General features: G+C 45.6%; 1 protein-coding gene across 1 annotated transcript in view; it reads left to right on the plus strand.

Moving 5' to 3' along the window:
* The window catches only part of LOC133390869 (alpha-N-acetylneuraminide alpha-2,8-sialyltransferase-like), a 34571-nt gene that overhangs the window by 11201 nt on the left and 8160 nt on the right, over nt 1-15210 (plus strand). The window contains exon 4 of the mRNA XM_061640311.1: nt 4297-4438. Coding sequence (XP_061496295.1) covers nt 4297-4438 — 142 coding nt within the window. The remainder of the gene's footprint in view (nt 1-4296; nt 4439-15210) is intronic.

Raw genomic sequence — 15210 nt, forward strand, 5'->3', positions numbered from 1 at the left:
CTGCATAGTATGCAGTTGAATACTTGAATGTGTTATGGGGAGTATAAGAGCTGCTCTTTGAAAAGGTTGGGGTGGACAGTGTCGTGAGCCTTGCTAGCCGGAGGTGGACCGATGCACAGGAGTGGGGGGAGGAAGACTGGGACTGGGACGTCCCGGCTGGGGAAGGACCCAACGAAGGGGAGACGTTGAAGCAGTCCCACCTTGGATACTGATGGGTCACCACCAGCTATCCAGGACAGACCCCCCGGACCGGCCACCCACTCCTTCTCCTGATGTGATGCCACTCCCCACCAGTGCCAGACAGTGCTCCCATCCACAGAGGGAGAGAATGGGACTGAAGCCAAGGCCCCGCCTTCGCCCCAGTCCAGGAGGTGGAGGCGGCAGGAGATTCAACAAACCCAGCTCAGGAAGAGTTCATGCTTACGCGCCCGCCTCCAACCGTGCCTCAGGGTACACACAGGTGGGGACACTGCCCAGCCCTACTTAAGCTGGGTGAAGCGAGAGGGTTAGTGCTGAATCAACGTCTTTATGCTGCCAAGTTGTGCCTAGTTAGTTAGAGAGGGATGCTGAGTTCTGAGTAAGCCATAGGTAGATTCATGAAGCGCACTGGACTGAAACTTTATTTTACTTCAATAAAAGAAAAAACTACAGCGGTGTCCTAGAGTTCGGGCAGGACAACCTGGAAAGCATCCCATCAACGCAATAGGCCAGTATCCATTCGAGTTCATTCTTTGTCTGCTAGCTGCAGCTTTTACCCATCTGGTGTTTTTTTCCTTCACCAAAAATATTGATATTAATATTGATAGCTTTAAAGGACATATTGATAACTTTAACGGAAATATTGGTATTCTGAAAGGAAATATGAATAAAACTATCATTCTTAGTATTGATATTTTAGAGGCAGGATCTTTTTAAAATCCATTTTTGAAAATTGCTGTGGAAAATAGCTACATAAAAATCTGATCTGCAACAATACAATAAGCTAATTAATGGAAAATTCTGTACCAAATCCAAATTGGGTAGGATTCTAGCACATCCCTGTTCATTCCACATTTTTCTTTTTTCTTTTTTTATAATTTTTATTCAAATTTTTCCAAAAACAAACAAAACAAAGTAAAAAAAAAACACATAACAATACAACAACAAAAAATGAAAATAAAATAGTTGACTTCCGATTTGTCACAGATCAGCTATAAGTATATAATATACATCAAACCTGTCCCTTAATATATACATACAGAATCCCTTTTCTCCATAGGCTGTCTTAATTGATCGTCAAATCCCAGTATCATCATTTTATTTTGATCTTTCAACAAAAAGTCCAAGAGAGGCTTCCATTCCTTAAGAAATGTATCCGTCGATTTTTCTCTAAGTAAACATGTCAATTTATCCATTTCTACTAAGTCCATTAATTTCAATAGCCATTCTTCCATTGTTGGTGTTGATTCCATTTTCCACTTTTGTGCATATAATAATCTTGCTGCCGTAATCATATATAATATTATTCTTCCATATTTCTTTTCTATTTGTTTATCCATAAAACCCAATAAAAAAAATTCTGGTTTTGACTGAATATTTATCTTTAGAATTTTTTGCATCTTCCTACCTATCTGTGCCCAAAATGATTTTGCCTTTTTACATAACCACCACATATGATAAAATGATCCTTCTTGTTGTTTACATTTCCAACAAACATTAGAAACATTACTATACATTTTTGACAACTTTTCTGGAGTCATGTACCAACAGTACATCATTTTATAAAAATTTTCTTTAAGATTATAGCATAGTGTAAATTTCAAACCTTTTTTCCACATATTTTCCCATTGATCCATTTGTATATTATAACCAAAATTTTTTGCCCACTTTACCATACACTCTTTTACTTGTTCTTCCTCCATATCCATTTTCAATAAGAGTTTATACATTTTCGCAATTATATTTTCATCATTTGTACACAGTCCTATTTCAAAATCAGATTTACTTATTTCAAACCCATACATTTTCTTGTCCATTTTATATCTTTCTAACAATTGTAAATAGGCAAACCATTGAAAACTATATCCTTCCTTTGTCAGTTGTTCTCTCTCTTTCATTGTATATTCTCCATGTACATTTTCTAATAGTTCTTGATAAGTTAACCATTTCTCTTTTCCAGCCATTTCTCTTCTATAAAACGCTTCTTGACTTGAGACACATAATGGTATTTTCGAATAAAACCTTGGTTTATATCTATTCCATATTTTCAACAGAGGACGTCTTATAAAATGATTGTTAAAGTCTACATTTACTTTTACTTTGTCATACCATAGGTATCCATGCCATCCCCACTTCAAATTATGGCCCTCCAAATCCAATAGTCTTTTATTCCTCAATAAGATCCATTCCTTTATCCAGACTAGACAGCAGGCAGCAAAATAAAGTCTCAGATTTGGTAATCCCAGTCCTCCTCTTTCTTTGGCATCTTGTAGTAATTTAAATTTGACTCTTGGTTTTTTTCCTTGCCATACAAATTTAGAGATATCTTTTTGCCATTGTTTAAAAGGTAAATCAGAGGATATTACAGGTATTGTTTGAAACAAAAACATCATTCTCGGTAATACATTCATTTTTATCACAGATATTCTACCCATTAATGACAGTTGTAGTTTATCCCATTTTAGCAAGTCTTTCTTAATCTCTGTCCATAATTTTTCATAATTATTATGAAACAACTTTCATTCCACATTTTTCAATGCATTTTCCCAACCCTTTCCTAACTGGGAAAATCCTTTTTTTTATGGTGGATTTCTTGTACTAGAGCAACAGAGCGTTTAATCCACTTTAATTGTGCAGACCTAAAGTCCTGGTATGCAACTGAACCCCTCCTACAAAACAGTGATATTCTGGAAAAATGAAATGGACTGCCTTCAAGTCGATTCTGACTTATGGCGACCTTCCGAATAGGGTGTTCATGGTAATCGGTATTCAGAGGTGGTTTCCCATTGCCTCCCTCTGAGGCTGAGAGGCAGTGACTGGCCCAAGGTCACCCAGTGAGCTGCATGGCTGTGTGGGGATTTGAACCCGGGTCTCCCAGGTCATAGTCCAGCACCTTAACTGCTACACTACATGCACAGGGCCTCCAGACTGTCACTTTTAAAAAATACGTTTTGCAGTTAGGAAGGTGATACAGAAATGCATTGGAAAGTGTAGGATGAACGAATGATTAACAGGAAGACATGCAAACACTTCACAAGCAAATCAGGATGAATGTTCATTGTCACATAACCTCCCTGCAAACAGATCCGAACAAATGCACGATAAGGACTGAACACAAGAAGAGCCTGCTGGATTAGGCTAGTGGCCCATCTAGTCCAGCATCCTGTTCTCCCAGTGCCCAACCAGGTGCCCATTATGGGAAGCCCACAAGCAGGACCTGAGCACAAGAGCACTCTTCCTTCCTGCGGTTTTCAGTAACTGGCATTCAGAAGCATGCCACTTCTGACCATGGAAGAACAGCATCGCCATTGTGGTGTGACATAGTCTTATCTCCGCGTAAGCTTTCTGCAGACAACTCAAGGAGGATGCTGAATAAACAGGTCATCGGGAGGAGCTCTTGGGAGGCATTCTCCGGCTAAGTGCAGGGGTCTGGCCGGTGTATAAGGGACAAGGTGGTCCTTCAGGTAACCTGCTCCTAGGCCATTTGGAACGTCATACAGAGCGCACTAGTCACCTACAGCAAAGCGTTTCCATTGGCCATACCTGGAGGGGCAACAGGTTGATCTGCCAATCAGTTGCGAAATCTGTTTGAAGCTGGATTTAAAAAAAAACACAGAACACTCGAGCTGATCCCGTGAGGTTTTACAGTAAAAAGGGACAGGGTTTGATTAACACGGTGTGCCTCCATTTTCAGAAGACAGAGGTGGAGATACACTGGAAGCAGCAGAAGTGTGTCTCTACCCTAACAGTACAGTAGGGCCCCGCTTTATGGCGCTTCGCTAATACAGAGGTCTCAATTAGACGCAATTAGACTAAAGCCCCACTCATACGGTGCTTGTTCCACTTTACGGCGGTTTTCGGGCGTCGCGCGCCATTCTATTCAATGGGTTCCGCTTTACAGCGGGTTTTGCTTTACAGCGGGGGTCTGGAAGATAACCCTCTGTATGAGTGGGGCCCTCCTGTAGTACAGTAAGATCCTAAAGGGCTGGGCAGGTCCCTCATGCTCTTCTGGTGTTAATTTTGGCCTCCCCCCCCCCCACGGTTACATGAGAACAATCCATCTTTCCCGGATCATCCTAACTCCCCTTCCCCTTGCAGGGCAGAACTGAGGCAATGTTGCAAGGCTTCTTCCTTGCTGGTCCTAACCAAGGAAAACACACCCCTGGGGTCAAGCATTGTTTTTGAGGAAGAGGGAAAGAAGCTGCCTGTGAATGCTGAGCTGCTGGACCTGCTCCCAGAGGTGGGTATATGAGGGCGGGGGCTTTTTACATTTTCACTTTTGCTGGCAGGGAAAGGAGCCCGTGATGGGGCACAGGCCATGGCTCAGTGGTGGAACATAAGCCTTCCGTGCAGAAGGTCCCAAATTCAACTCTTACATTTTCCAGGAAAAGGAGATTGTGTAACGGGGCGGGGGTGGGGGGGCTCTCTCCGCTGGAGATCCTGGAAAGCTGCTGCCAGTCAGAGTAGGCAACATTATTTATTTATTTATTTATTGTATTTATATACCGCCCCATAGCCGAAGCTCTCTGGGCGGTTTACAGTAACTAAAAACTGGGCGGTTTACAGTAACTAAAAACATTAAAGCAAATATACAAATGTAAAAACACATCTTTTTAAAACAATTTAAAACACAATTTAAAAATTTAAAACAATTTAAAAACACATGCTAAAATGCCTGGAAGAAGAGGAAAGTCTTAACCTGGCGCCCAAAAGATAACAGTGTTGGTGCCAGGCGCACCTCATCAACAAAATCATTCCATAATTTGGGGGCCACCACTGAGAAGGCCCTCTCCCTTGTTGCCAGACTCCCAACTTCCTTCAGAGTAGGCACCCAGAGGAGGGCCTTAGATGTTGAGCATAGTGTATGGGTGGGTTCGTATCGGGAGAGGTGTTCCATCAGGTATTGTGGTCCCAAGCCATGTAAGGCTTTGTAGGTTAAAACCAGCATCTTGAATCGAGCTCGGAAACATACAGACAGCCAATGCAAGCGGGCCAGAATCGGTTTTATATGTTCAGACTGTCTAGTCCCTGTTACCAATCTGGCCGCTGCATTTTGCACAAGCTGCAGTTTCTGAACAATCTTCAAAGGCAGCCCCTAACATTAACTTAGATCTGGAGTGGGGAACCTCCAGCCCATGGGCCAAAGTTGGCCTGCCAGGGCACCTGAGTTGGCAAGCGAGGCCATTTTTTTGTGACATCATCTGAGGGGCAGAAGGGTGGGGTTAAATCCTGTGTTGGCTGCTTGCGCCTGTTCCCAACCGGTATGCGCACACGTATGTGCAAAAAGCTTCGTGTGCGCATGTGCCTATTGACCACTTCCTGGTCGATTTCTTGAATCAGTCCCACAATGGGGGCCCTACCAGGCTTGCATAACAGACCTCTAGGGTGTCTGTCAAGACAAGATGGGCCACAGGTTAAATTCTGCACAAATTAAAACTGATGAATTCTTTTCATTTTACTTTTCATTTACAAATGAGCAAAGGTTGTTTTGTAATCTGTTTACCACCTTAGTTGTCACTTCACTAAACTAAAAGGCCCCGAACACTTTAGCCTTTCCGCTTAGGGGAAGGGCCATCATGGCTCAGTGGCAGAACATCTGCCTTGCATGCAGAAGGTCCCAGGTTCAATCCCAGCTGGCATCCCCTGGCAGGGCTGAAAAAAAACTTCCTGCCTGAAATTCTGGAGAGCTGCTGCCAGTCAGTGTAGACAATATTGAGCAACATGGACCACTGGTCTGACTCAGTAAAAGGTAGCTTCCTACATTCCTATGCTGATGACACTCAGCTCTATCTCTCCCTACCACCTGATTGCAGGGAGGGAGTGCTCATCCTAAACCGGTGCCTGGAGGCTGTTTTGTTGTGGTTCCGATCCTACCTGATGGACAGGACCCAGAAAGTGGTGCTGGCAGACTACTGCTCATCCTCCTGGCCATTGACCTACAGGGTCCCACAGGGTTCCATTCTGTTGCCCATGCTCTTCAACATCCATATGAAACCGCTGCGAGAGGTCATCCAGAGATTTGTAGCGCAATGTCATCAATATGCTGATGACACTCAACTCTCTCTCTCCCTTCCATATGATGGCAGGGTGGGAGTGCTCATCCTAAACCAGTGCCTGGAGGTTGTGAAGGTCTGGATGTGGGTGAACAAACTGAAACTTAATCCAGATAAGATGGAAGTGTGGCTGACTAAGGGAAAAACTGCATCAGGGACTGGGTTGCAACCTGTTCTGGATGGGATTGCACTCCCTTTCAAGGAGCAGGTCTGCAGTCTGGGAGTCCTCCTGCATCCTGCTCTGCTGCTGGAATATCAGGTAGCTGCAGTAGCCAGGAGTGCTTTTGGCCAACTCAAACTGGTCTACCAGCTGCGTCCTTTCCTGGAGGCAGTTGAATTGGCCACAGTGACACATGCATTGGTGACATTGAGGCTTGATTACTGTAACTCACTCTGTGTGGGGCTGCCTTTGAAAACCGTTCGGAAATTACAGTTGGTTCAAAATGCAGCAGCCAGAATGTTAACTGGAGCACGGCGCAGGGAGCATATCACCCTGTGTTTTATCAACTACACTGGCTCCCAATTTGTTTCCGGGCCCAATTCAAAGTGCTGGTTCTGACGCTTACGCCCATATGTACCTGCCCAGGATTTAAGATCTTCTGCCTTGGGTCTCCTCTGCGCGCCTGGAGTGAAAGATGTTAGATTGACAGGCACGCGGGAGAGAGCTTTTTCAGCTGTGGCCCCCAAGCTTCGGAATACCCTACTCCAAGAAGTCCGCTCTGCTCCCTCCCTGTTGGTTTTCCGGAGACTTCTGAAAACGATCTTGTTCCAAAGAGCCTTTGGGAGGGACTGAAGGTAGAGCCTGACACTGATTTTATGCCTTCTTTGTTAAATTTTACCTTTGTAGTCCCTTTAGTACCACCCCCTATATATATGTATATATGTGTGTGTGTGTATATATATATTGTATTTCATAGAATCATAGAGTTGGAAGGGGCCTTGTAGGCCATCGAGTCCAACCCCCTGCTCACAGCAGGAAATCCACAGCTAGAGCATCTCCCGCAGATAGCTGTCCAGCCTCTGCTTGAAGACATCCAGCGAAGGGGATCCCACCACCTCCCTAGGCAGTCGGTTCCATTGCCGAACTGCCCTTACTGTCAAGAAGTTCCTTCTAATGTCCAATCTGAATCTACGCTCCTGCAACTTAAAACCATTAGACCTAGTCCTACCCTCTGGGGCAGCAGAGAACAAATCTGTACCCTCCTCTATGTGACAGCCCTTCAGGTACTTAAAGAGTGCAATCATGTCACCCCTCAGCCTTCATAAGAACATAAGAAGAGCCTGCTGGATCAGGCCAGTGGCCCATCTAGTCCAGCATCCTGTTCTCACAGTGGCCAACCAGGTGCCTGGGGGAAGCCCGCAAGCAGGACCCGAGTGCAAGAACACTCTCCCCTCCTGAGGCTTCCGGCAACTGGTTTTCAGAAGCATGCTGCCTCTGACTAGGGTGGCAGAGCACAGCCATCACGGCTAGTAGCCATTGATAGCCCTGTCCTCCATGAATTTGTCTAATCTTCTTTTAAAGCCATCCAAGCTGGTGGCCATTACTGCATCTTGTGGGAGCAAATTCCATAGTTTAACTATGCGCTGAGTAAAGAAGTACTTCCTTTTGTCTGTCCTGAATCTTCCAACATTCAGCTTCTTTGAATGTCCACGAGTTCTAGTATTATGAGAGAGGGAGAAGAACTTTTCTCTATCCACTTTCTCAATGCCATGCATAATTTTATACACTTCTATCATGTCTCCTCTGACCCGCCTTTTCTCTAAACTAAAAAGCCCCAAATGCTGCAACCTTTCCTCGTAAGGGAGTCGCTCCATCCCCTTGATCATTCTGGTTGCCCTCTTCTGAACCTTTTCCAACTCTATAATATCCTTTTTGAGATGAGGCGACCAGAACTGTACACAGTATTCCAAATGCGGCCGCACCATAGATTTATACAACGGCATTATGATATCGGCTGTTTTATTTTCAATACCTTTCCTAATTATCGCTAGCGTGGAATTTGCCTTTTTCACAGCTGCCGCACACTGGGTCGACATTTTCATCGTGCTGTCCACTACAACCCCGAGGCCTCTCTCCTCGTCGGTCACCGCCAGTTCAGACCCCATGAGCGTATATGTGAAATTAAGATTTTTTGCTCCAATATGCATAATTTTACACTTGTTTATATTGAATTGCATTTGCCATTTTTCCGCCCATTCACTCAGTTTGGAGAGGTCTTTTTGGAGCTCTTCGCAATCCCTTTTTGTTTTAACAACCCTGAACAATTTAGTGTCGTCAGCAAACTTGGCCACTTCACTGCTCACTCCTAATTCTAGGTCATTAATGAACAAGTTGAAAAGTACAGGTCCCAATACCGATCCTTGAGGGACTCCACTTTCTACAGCCCTCCATTGGGAGAACTGTCCGTTTATTCCTACTCTCTGCTTTCTGCTTCTTAACCAATTCCTTATCCACAAGAGGACCTCTCCTCTTATTCCATGACTGCTAAGCTTCCTCAGAAGCCTTTGGTGAGGTACCTTGTCAAACGCTTTTTGAAAGTCTAAGTACACTATGTCCACTGGATCACCTCTATCTATATGCTTGTTGACACTCTCAAAGAATTCTAATAGGTTACTGAGACAGGACTTTCCCTTGCAGAAGCCATGCTGGCTCTGCTTCAGCAAGGCTTGTTCTTCTATGTGCTTAGTTAATCTAGCTTTAATCATACTTTCTACCAGTTTTCCAGGGACAGAAGTTAAGCTAACTGGCCTGTAATTTCCGGGATCCCCTCTGGATCCCTTTTTGAAGATTGGCGTTACATTTGCCACTTTCCAGTCCTCAGGCACAGAGGAGGACCCGAGGGACAAGTTACATATTTTAGTTAGCAGATCAGCAATTTCACCTTTGAGTTCTTTGAGAACTCTCGGGTGGATGCCATCCGGGCCCGGTGATTTGTCAGTTTTTATATTGTCCATTAAGCTTAGAACTTCCTCTCTCGTTACCACTATTTGTCTTAGTTCCTCAGAATCCCTTCCTGCAAATGTTAGTTCAGGTTCAGGGATCTGCCCTGTATCTTCCACTGTGAAGACAGATGCAAAGAATTCATTTAGCTTCTCTGCAATCTCCTTATCGTTCTTTAGTACACCTTTGACTCCCTTATCATCCAAGGGTCCAATTGTCTCCCTAGATGGTCTCCTGCTTTGAATGTATTTATAGAATTTTTTGTTGTTGGTTTTTATGTGCTTAGCAATGTGCTCCTCAAATTGTTTTTTAGCATCCCTTCGCCAGACTGAACATGCCAAGTTCCTTCAACCTTTCCTCATAAGACTTGTTCTCCATACCGGCTATCATCCTCATCGCCCTCTTCTGAACCCGCTCTAACTTGTCTATATCTTTCTTAAAATGAGGCGCCCAGAACTGAATGCAGTATTCCAGATGAGGCCTGACTAATGCAGAATATAGTGGGACTATTACTTCCCTCGACCTGGAAACTAGAGCTCTGTTTATGCATCCCAAAACTGCGTTTGCCTTTTTTGCCACAGCATCACACTGCTGGGTCATGTTCAACTTGCGATCCACTACAATTCCAAGGTCCTTCTCACACGCACTACTGCTAAGCCGGGTATTTCCCATCCTGTACCCATGCATTTTGTTTTTGTGGCCTAAATGCAGAATCCTGCATTTGTCTTTATAGAATGTCATTTTATTCATTTCAGCCCAATTTTCTAGTCTATCCAGGTCCCTTTGGATTTTATTCCTGTCTTCCATTGTGTTAGCTATCCCTCCCAGTTTCGTATCATCCGCAAACTTCATAAGGCTTCCCTCCACCCCGTCATCTAAGTAATTGATAAAAATGTTGAAGAGTGTCGGCCCCAGGACAGAACCCTGTGGCACTCCACTCGAGACCTCCTTCCAGTCCGAAGCAGAGCCACCGACGACCACTCTTTGAGTACGGTTTTCCAACCAGTTGTGAATCCACCTGACAGTATTTCCATCTAGTCCGCGTTTGACGAGTTTGCTAATCAAAAGGTTGTGGGGGACTTTCTCAAACGCTTTGCTGAAATCTAGATAGATGACATCTCCAGCATTTCCACCATCTACTAGGCTAGTGACCCGATCAAAAAAAGAGATGAGATTAGTTTGACAGGATTTTTTCTTGACAAACCCATGCTGGCTCCTACCAATCACAGCATTGTCATCTAGATAGTTGCCAATGGACTCTTTTATTATCCGTTCTAATATCTTTCCCGGTATTGAAGTCAGACTGACCGGCCTGTAATTCCCCGGATCTTCTTTTTTACCCTTTTTAAAGAGCGGGATGACGTTTGCCCGTCTCCAATCCTCCGGCACCTCTCCCGTTCTCCAGGATTTCTCAAAGATGATGGCAAGAGGTTCCGAGAGTACATCCACAAGTTCCTTCAATACTCTGGGATGCAGTTCATCAGGCCCTGGAGATTTGGACTCATTTAGGTTAACTAGGTATTTCCTGACTATCTCCTTATCAATCTCGAACTGCAGTCCCGACCCCTTACTGAGATTGCTACTTTGCTATTTTATGTATTTTAATTTATTTTAATGTTTTTGTGATTTTACTGTTTACAATTTTATTATGTACGTCTTTGATTTTATTTTTGTAAGCTGCCCTGAGTGCCTTATTATAGGATAGAAATATTATAAATAAATAAATAAATAAATTCCTTTGCGGGAGGGACCTGAGGAATGCGGAACTTTCTACGAGGGGTTTGAAACTGAATGATAAGAAAATGGTCTCCACCTTGTTAATGCAGACAGAAGTGCTGTGCATGGGTGGCTCCCATGTCTGGCGTTTTGGGAGGGGTTCTACTCCCCCTGAAGGAACAGTTTCATGGTCTGGGAGTACTCCTGGATTCCAACTTGTCACCAGAGTCCCAAGTGGCTTCTGTGGCTAGGAGTGCTTATGCACAACTGAGGCGGATTCGCAGGGTAGCCTGGCCTCAGTTGTCCACGCTCTGGTGATTTCCCGTCTGGACTACTGTAATGCACTGAATGTGGGGCTGCTCTTGAAGATGCTCCGGAGATGCAGCTAATGCAGAATGTGGATGATAGGCTGCTAAGAGGGTCAGGGCAGCCTGATGGAACTATAATAGTAATAATAAATTTTATTTGTTAGACGCCTATCTGTCTGACTATACAGACACTCTAGGCGACTTACAACACAATTAAAATACAACAAACAATATATCCAAATATTAATTACAATATATAACATCTCTGATAACACCACATCTCATATATACAACAGAAAGCTAATCCACCCCAAGATTATAGGCCTGCCTGAAGAGCCAGGTCTTTAAAGCTCTACGGAAACCTGTCAGAGAGGAAGCATGCCGGAGATCATACGGGAGAGAGTTCCAGAGGGTGGGGGCCACCACCGAGAACGCCCTCTCCCTGGTCCGCACCAGCCTAGCTGTTTTGGCTGGAGGGACCGAGAGAAGGTCCTGTGAGGCTGATCTTGTGAGGCGGCCTGATTGATGATACTGGAGGCGGTCCTTCAGATAAACTGGGCCGAAACTGTTTAGGGTTTTAAAGGTCAACACCAACACCTTGAATTGAGCCTGGTAAACCACTGGTAACCAGTGTAGGTCTACTAACACTGGGGTGATATGATCCCGGTGACGGGTATGCTTAATTAAGCGTGCCACCGCGTTTTGTACCAGCTGCAGTTTCCAGACTGTTTTCAAGGGTAACCCCACGTAGAGCGCATTACAGTAGTCCAAGCGAGAGGAGACCAGAGCATGTACCACCTGTGGGAGCAGATGTACAGGAAGGTAGGGTCGTAGCCTCTGTATCAGATGTAATTGATACCAAGCTGCCCGGCTCACTGCTGAAACCTGCGCCTCCATGGACATCTGGGAGTCAAGAATGACTCCTAGGCTGTGGACCTGGTCCTTCAGGGGCAATCTTACCCCATTCAGGACCAAGTCGATGTTTCCCAACCTTCTCCTGTCTCCCACAAGTAGCACCTCGGTCTTATCGGGATTCAGCCTCAGCCTGTTCTCGCCCATCCATCCACTTACGGACTCCAGGCACTTGGACATGGTATCCACAGCCAATTCTGGCGAGGACTTAAAGGAGAGGTAGAGCTGAGTGTCATCGGCATATTGATGACACTGCAGCCCAAAACTCCTGATGATCGCTCCCAGCGGCTTCACATAGATGTTAAATAGCATGGGTGAGAGGATAGAACCCTGTGGAACTCCACAATTAAGAGGCCAAGGGTCTGAAACCTCATCCCCCAATGCCACCCGCTGGTGTCTACCTGAGAGATAGGAACGGAACCACTGTAAAACAGTGCCCCCGATTCCCAATCCCTCTAGGCGATTTAACAGGATACCGTGGTCAACGGTATCAAAAGCCGCTGAGAGATCTAGGAGGACGAGGAAGGTATATTCTCCCCTATCCAACGCCCCCCTCATATCATCCACCAGAGCGACCAAGGCTGTTTCAGTTCCATGACCAGTCCTGAAGCCCGATTGGAATGGATCCAAATAATCCGCTTCATCCAAGTATGTCTGTATGAAACATACATGGATGGATGGGAAGAAACAGGCTAAAGCTGAATCCTGATAAAACTGAAGTACTGCTCGTGGGAGACAAGGGAAGGTTGGGAAACATCGACCTGATACTTAATGGGGTAAGATTGCCCCTGAAAGACCAGGTCCGCAGTCTTGGGGTAATCCTTGACTCCGGGCTGACTATGGAGGCCCAGGTTTCATCGGTGTGCCGAGCAGCTTGGGGTCAATTGCGTCTCATACGAAGGCTGCAACCCTACCTTCCTGTACATCAGCTCCCACTCGTAGTACACGCTCTGGTCACCTCTCGTTTAGATTACTGCAATGCGCTCTACGTGGGGTTACCCTTGAAAACAGTCCGGAAATTACAGCTGGTACAAAATACGGCGGCTCGTTTACTTACGAATAGCCGCTGTTATGATCATATTACTCCAGTGCTCTACAATCTACACTGGCTTCCAGTTGCTTTCCGGGCTCAATTCAAGGTGTTGGTATTAACCTTTAAAGCCCTGTACGGTGTCGGCCCAGTATATCTGATGGAGCGCCTCCACCGTCACAAATTGAGCCGCCCTACAAGATCTGCCACGCAGGGCCTTCTCTCAGTCCCACCAACTAAAGTGGCTAGGTTGGTGAGGACTCGAGAGAGAGCTTTCTCTGTGGCGGCCCCCTCGCTCTGGAACTCCCTCCCAATAGATCTTCGTCATGCCCCTTCCCTGGATATATTTCGCCGGGGCCTGAAGACTTGGCTGTTTAATCAGGCCTTTGCAACCTTTGAGACCTCTAAGGTGAATCAGCCTTGAACTAAAATGTTGATAAATCTATTATACTGTAAACTTTGTTTTGTACTGTACTGACTATATTTATTATTGTATTTTATCATGTTTTATTGTTCGCCGCCTAGAGTGGCCATTGGCCAGATAGGCGGCTTATAAATTAAAGTTATTATTGTTATTATTAACTGTTTGGCCACCACTCGCTCTATCACCTTGCCCAAGAATGGTAGATTCGAAACTGGACGAAAGTTGTTCAACTCTTGGGGATCCAAGGAGGGCTTTTTTAAGATGGGCTTTCTCACTGCCTCCTTCAGGGCTAATGGCATTGCACCCTCTTTCAAGGATGCATTTACCACCGCCTTGATCCCTTCACCCAGTTTCTCTTTGCAGCTCATAATTAGCTGCGAAGGGCAAGGATCAAGCAGACAGGTGGTTGGCTTTACAGTAGAGAGCACCTTGTCCACTTCCTCAGCGAGGAGAGGCTGAAATCGATCCCATCGGACCGGAATGCAGCTGGCCGCCTCTGGCCTATTTTCTGTTTCCACAGCGCACGGAATCCTGCTCTTCAGGCGTTCGATTTTATCGACAAAATGTTTAATAAATGTGTCACAGGAAGCTTTAGAGTATTCCATGGGTTCCTGAGCAACTGGACCGACCAGGCTTCGGACCACTTGGAACAACCTCCTGGGACAACACTCTGCGGACGCAATAGAGGCAGCAAAGAATTCTCTCTTTGTTGCCTTTGTTGCCACCTGGTAGGCAGCTATTGCTGCTCTAACCAGTGTCCGATCGTCTTCAGTGCGAGATTTCCGCCACCGGCGCTCTAGTCGTCTCACCTCCTGTCTCAGACCCCGCAACCGTGGAGTGTACCAGGGTGCTGTCTGAGTTCTGTTCAGGGGGAGAGGAAGTTTCGGAGCCACCCAGTCTATTGCCCTGGAGATCTCCCTATTCCACTCCATCACCAGGGTCTCGACCGGGTGACCTTCAGTCAGCTCCAAATCCCCTAGCGCATTTAGGAATCCCTCAGATTCCATCAGGCGTCTGGGGCGGACCATCCTAATGGGTCCTTGAACCCTGCAGAGGGTGTGCGGCATTAGGATGTCTATATTTACCAGATAGTGATCTGACCATGACACGGGTACAGAATTGATATTCCCTATTTTCAGAGCACTCCCTTCCCCTCCAGATGTAAACACAAGGTCGATAGCATGACCGGCTACATGGGTTGGCCCTATATTACTCAGGTGCAGTTCCCAAGAAGTCATGGTTTCAATGAAATCCCGAGGGGCTCCCATGAGAGCAGCCTCAGCATGTGTCATTGGGCCTGAAAGTGAGCTACTGAGCCCAATTCAGGATGTTAGTAGTAGCATATAAAGCCCAAAATGGCTTGGGACCCAAGTATCTAAAAGAGCACCTTCCCCAGTATCAACCATTTTGGACCCTGCGATTGACCGGAAGGCCTTGGTGGTGCTGCCACAGAGTGCCGCCTAGTTGGCAATAACCTGTGACAGGGTCTTTTCAGTGGTGGCTCCCCATTTGTGGAACGCCCTCCCTAATGAGGTGTGTCAATCTCCATCACTAGTCACTTTCAGGAGGAATTTGAAAATGTTTCCGTTTATCCAGGCATTTGATGGCTGAAGAGGACTGTTGGTGGC

The sequence above is a fragment of the Rhineura floridana genome, chromosome 8 (assembly GCF_030035675.1).
Source record: "Rhineura floridana isolate rRhiFlo1 chromosome 8, rRhiFlo1.hap2, whole genome shotgun sequence".
NCBI classification, from domain to species: Eukaryota; Metazoa; Chordata; class Lepidosauria; order Squamata; family Rhineuridae; genus Rhineura; species Rhineura floridana.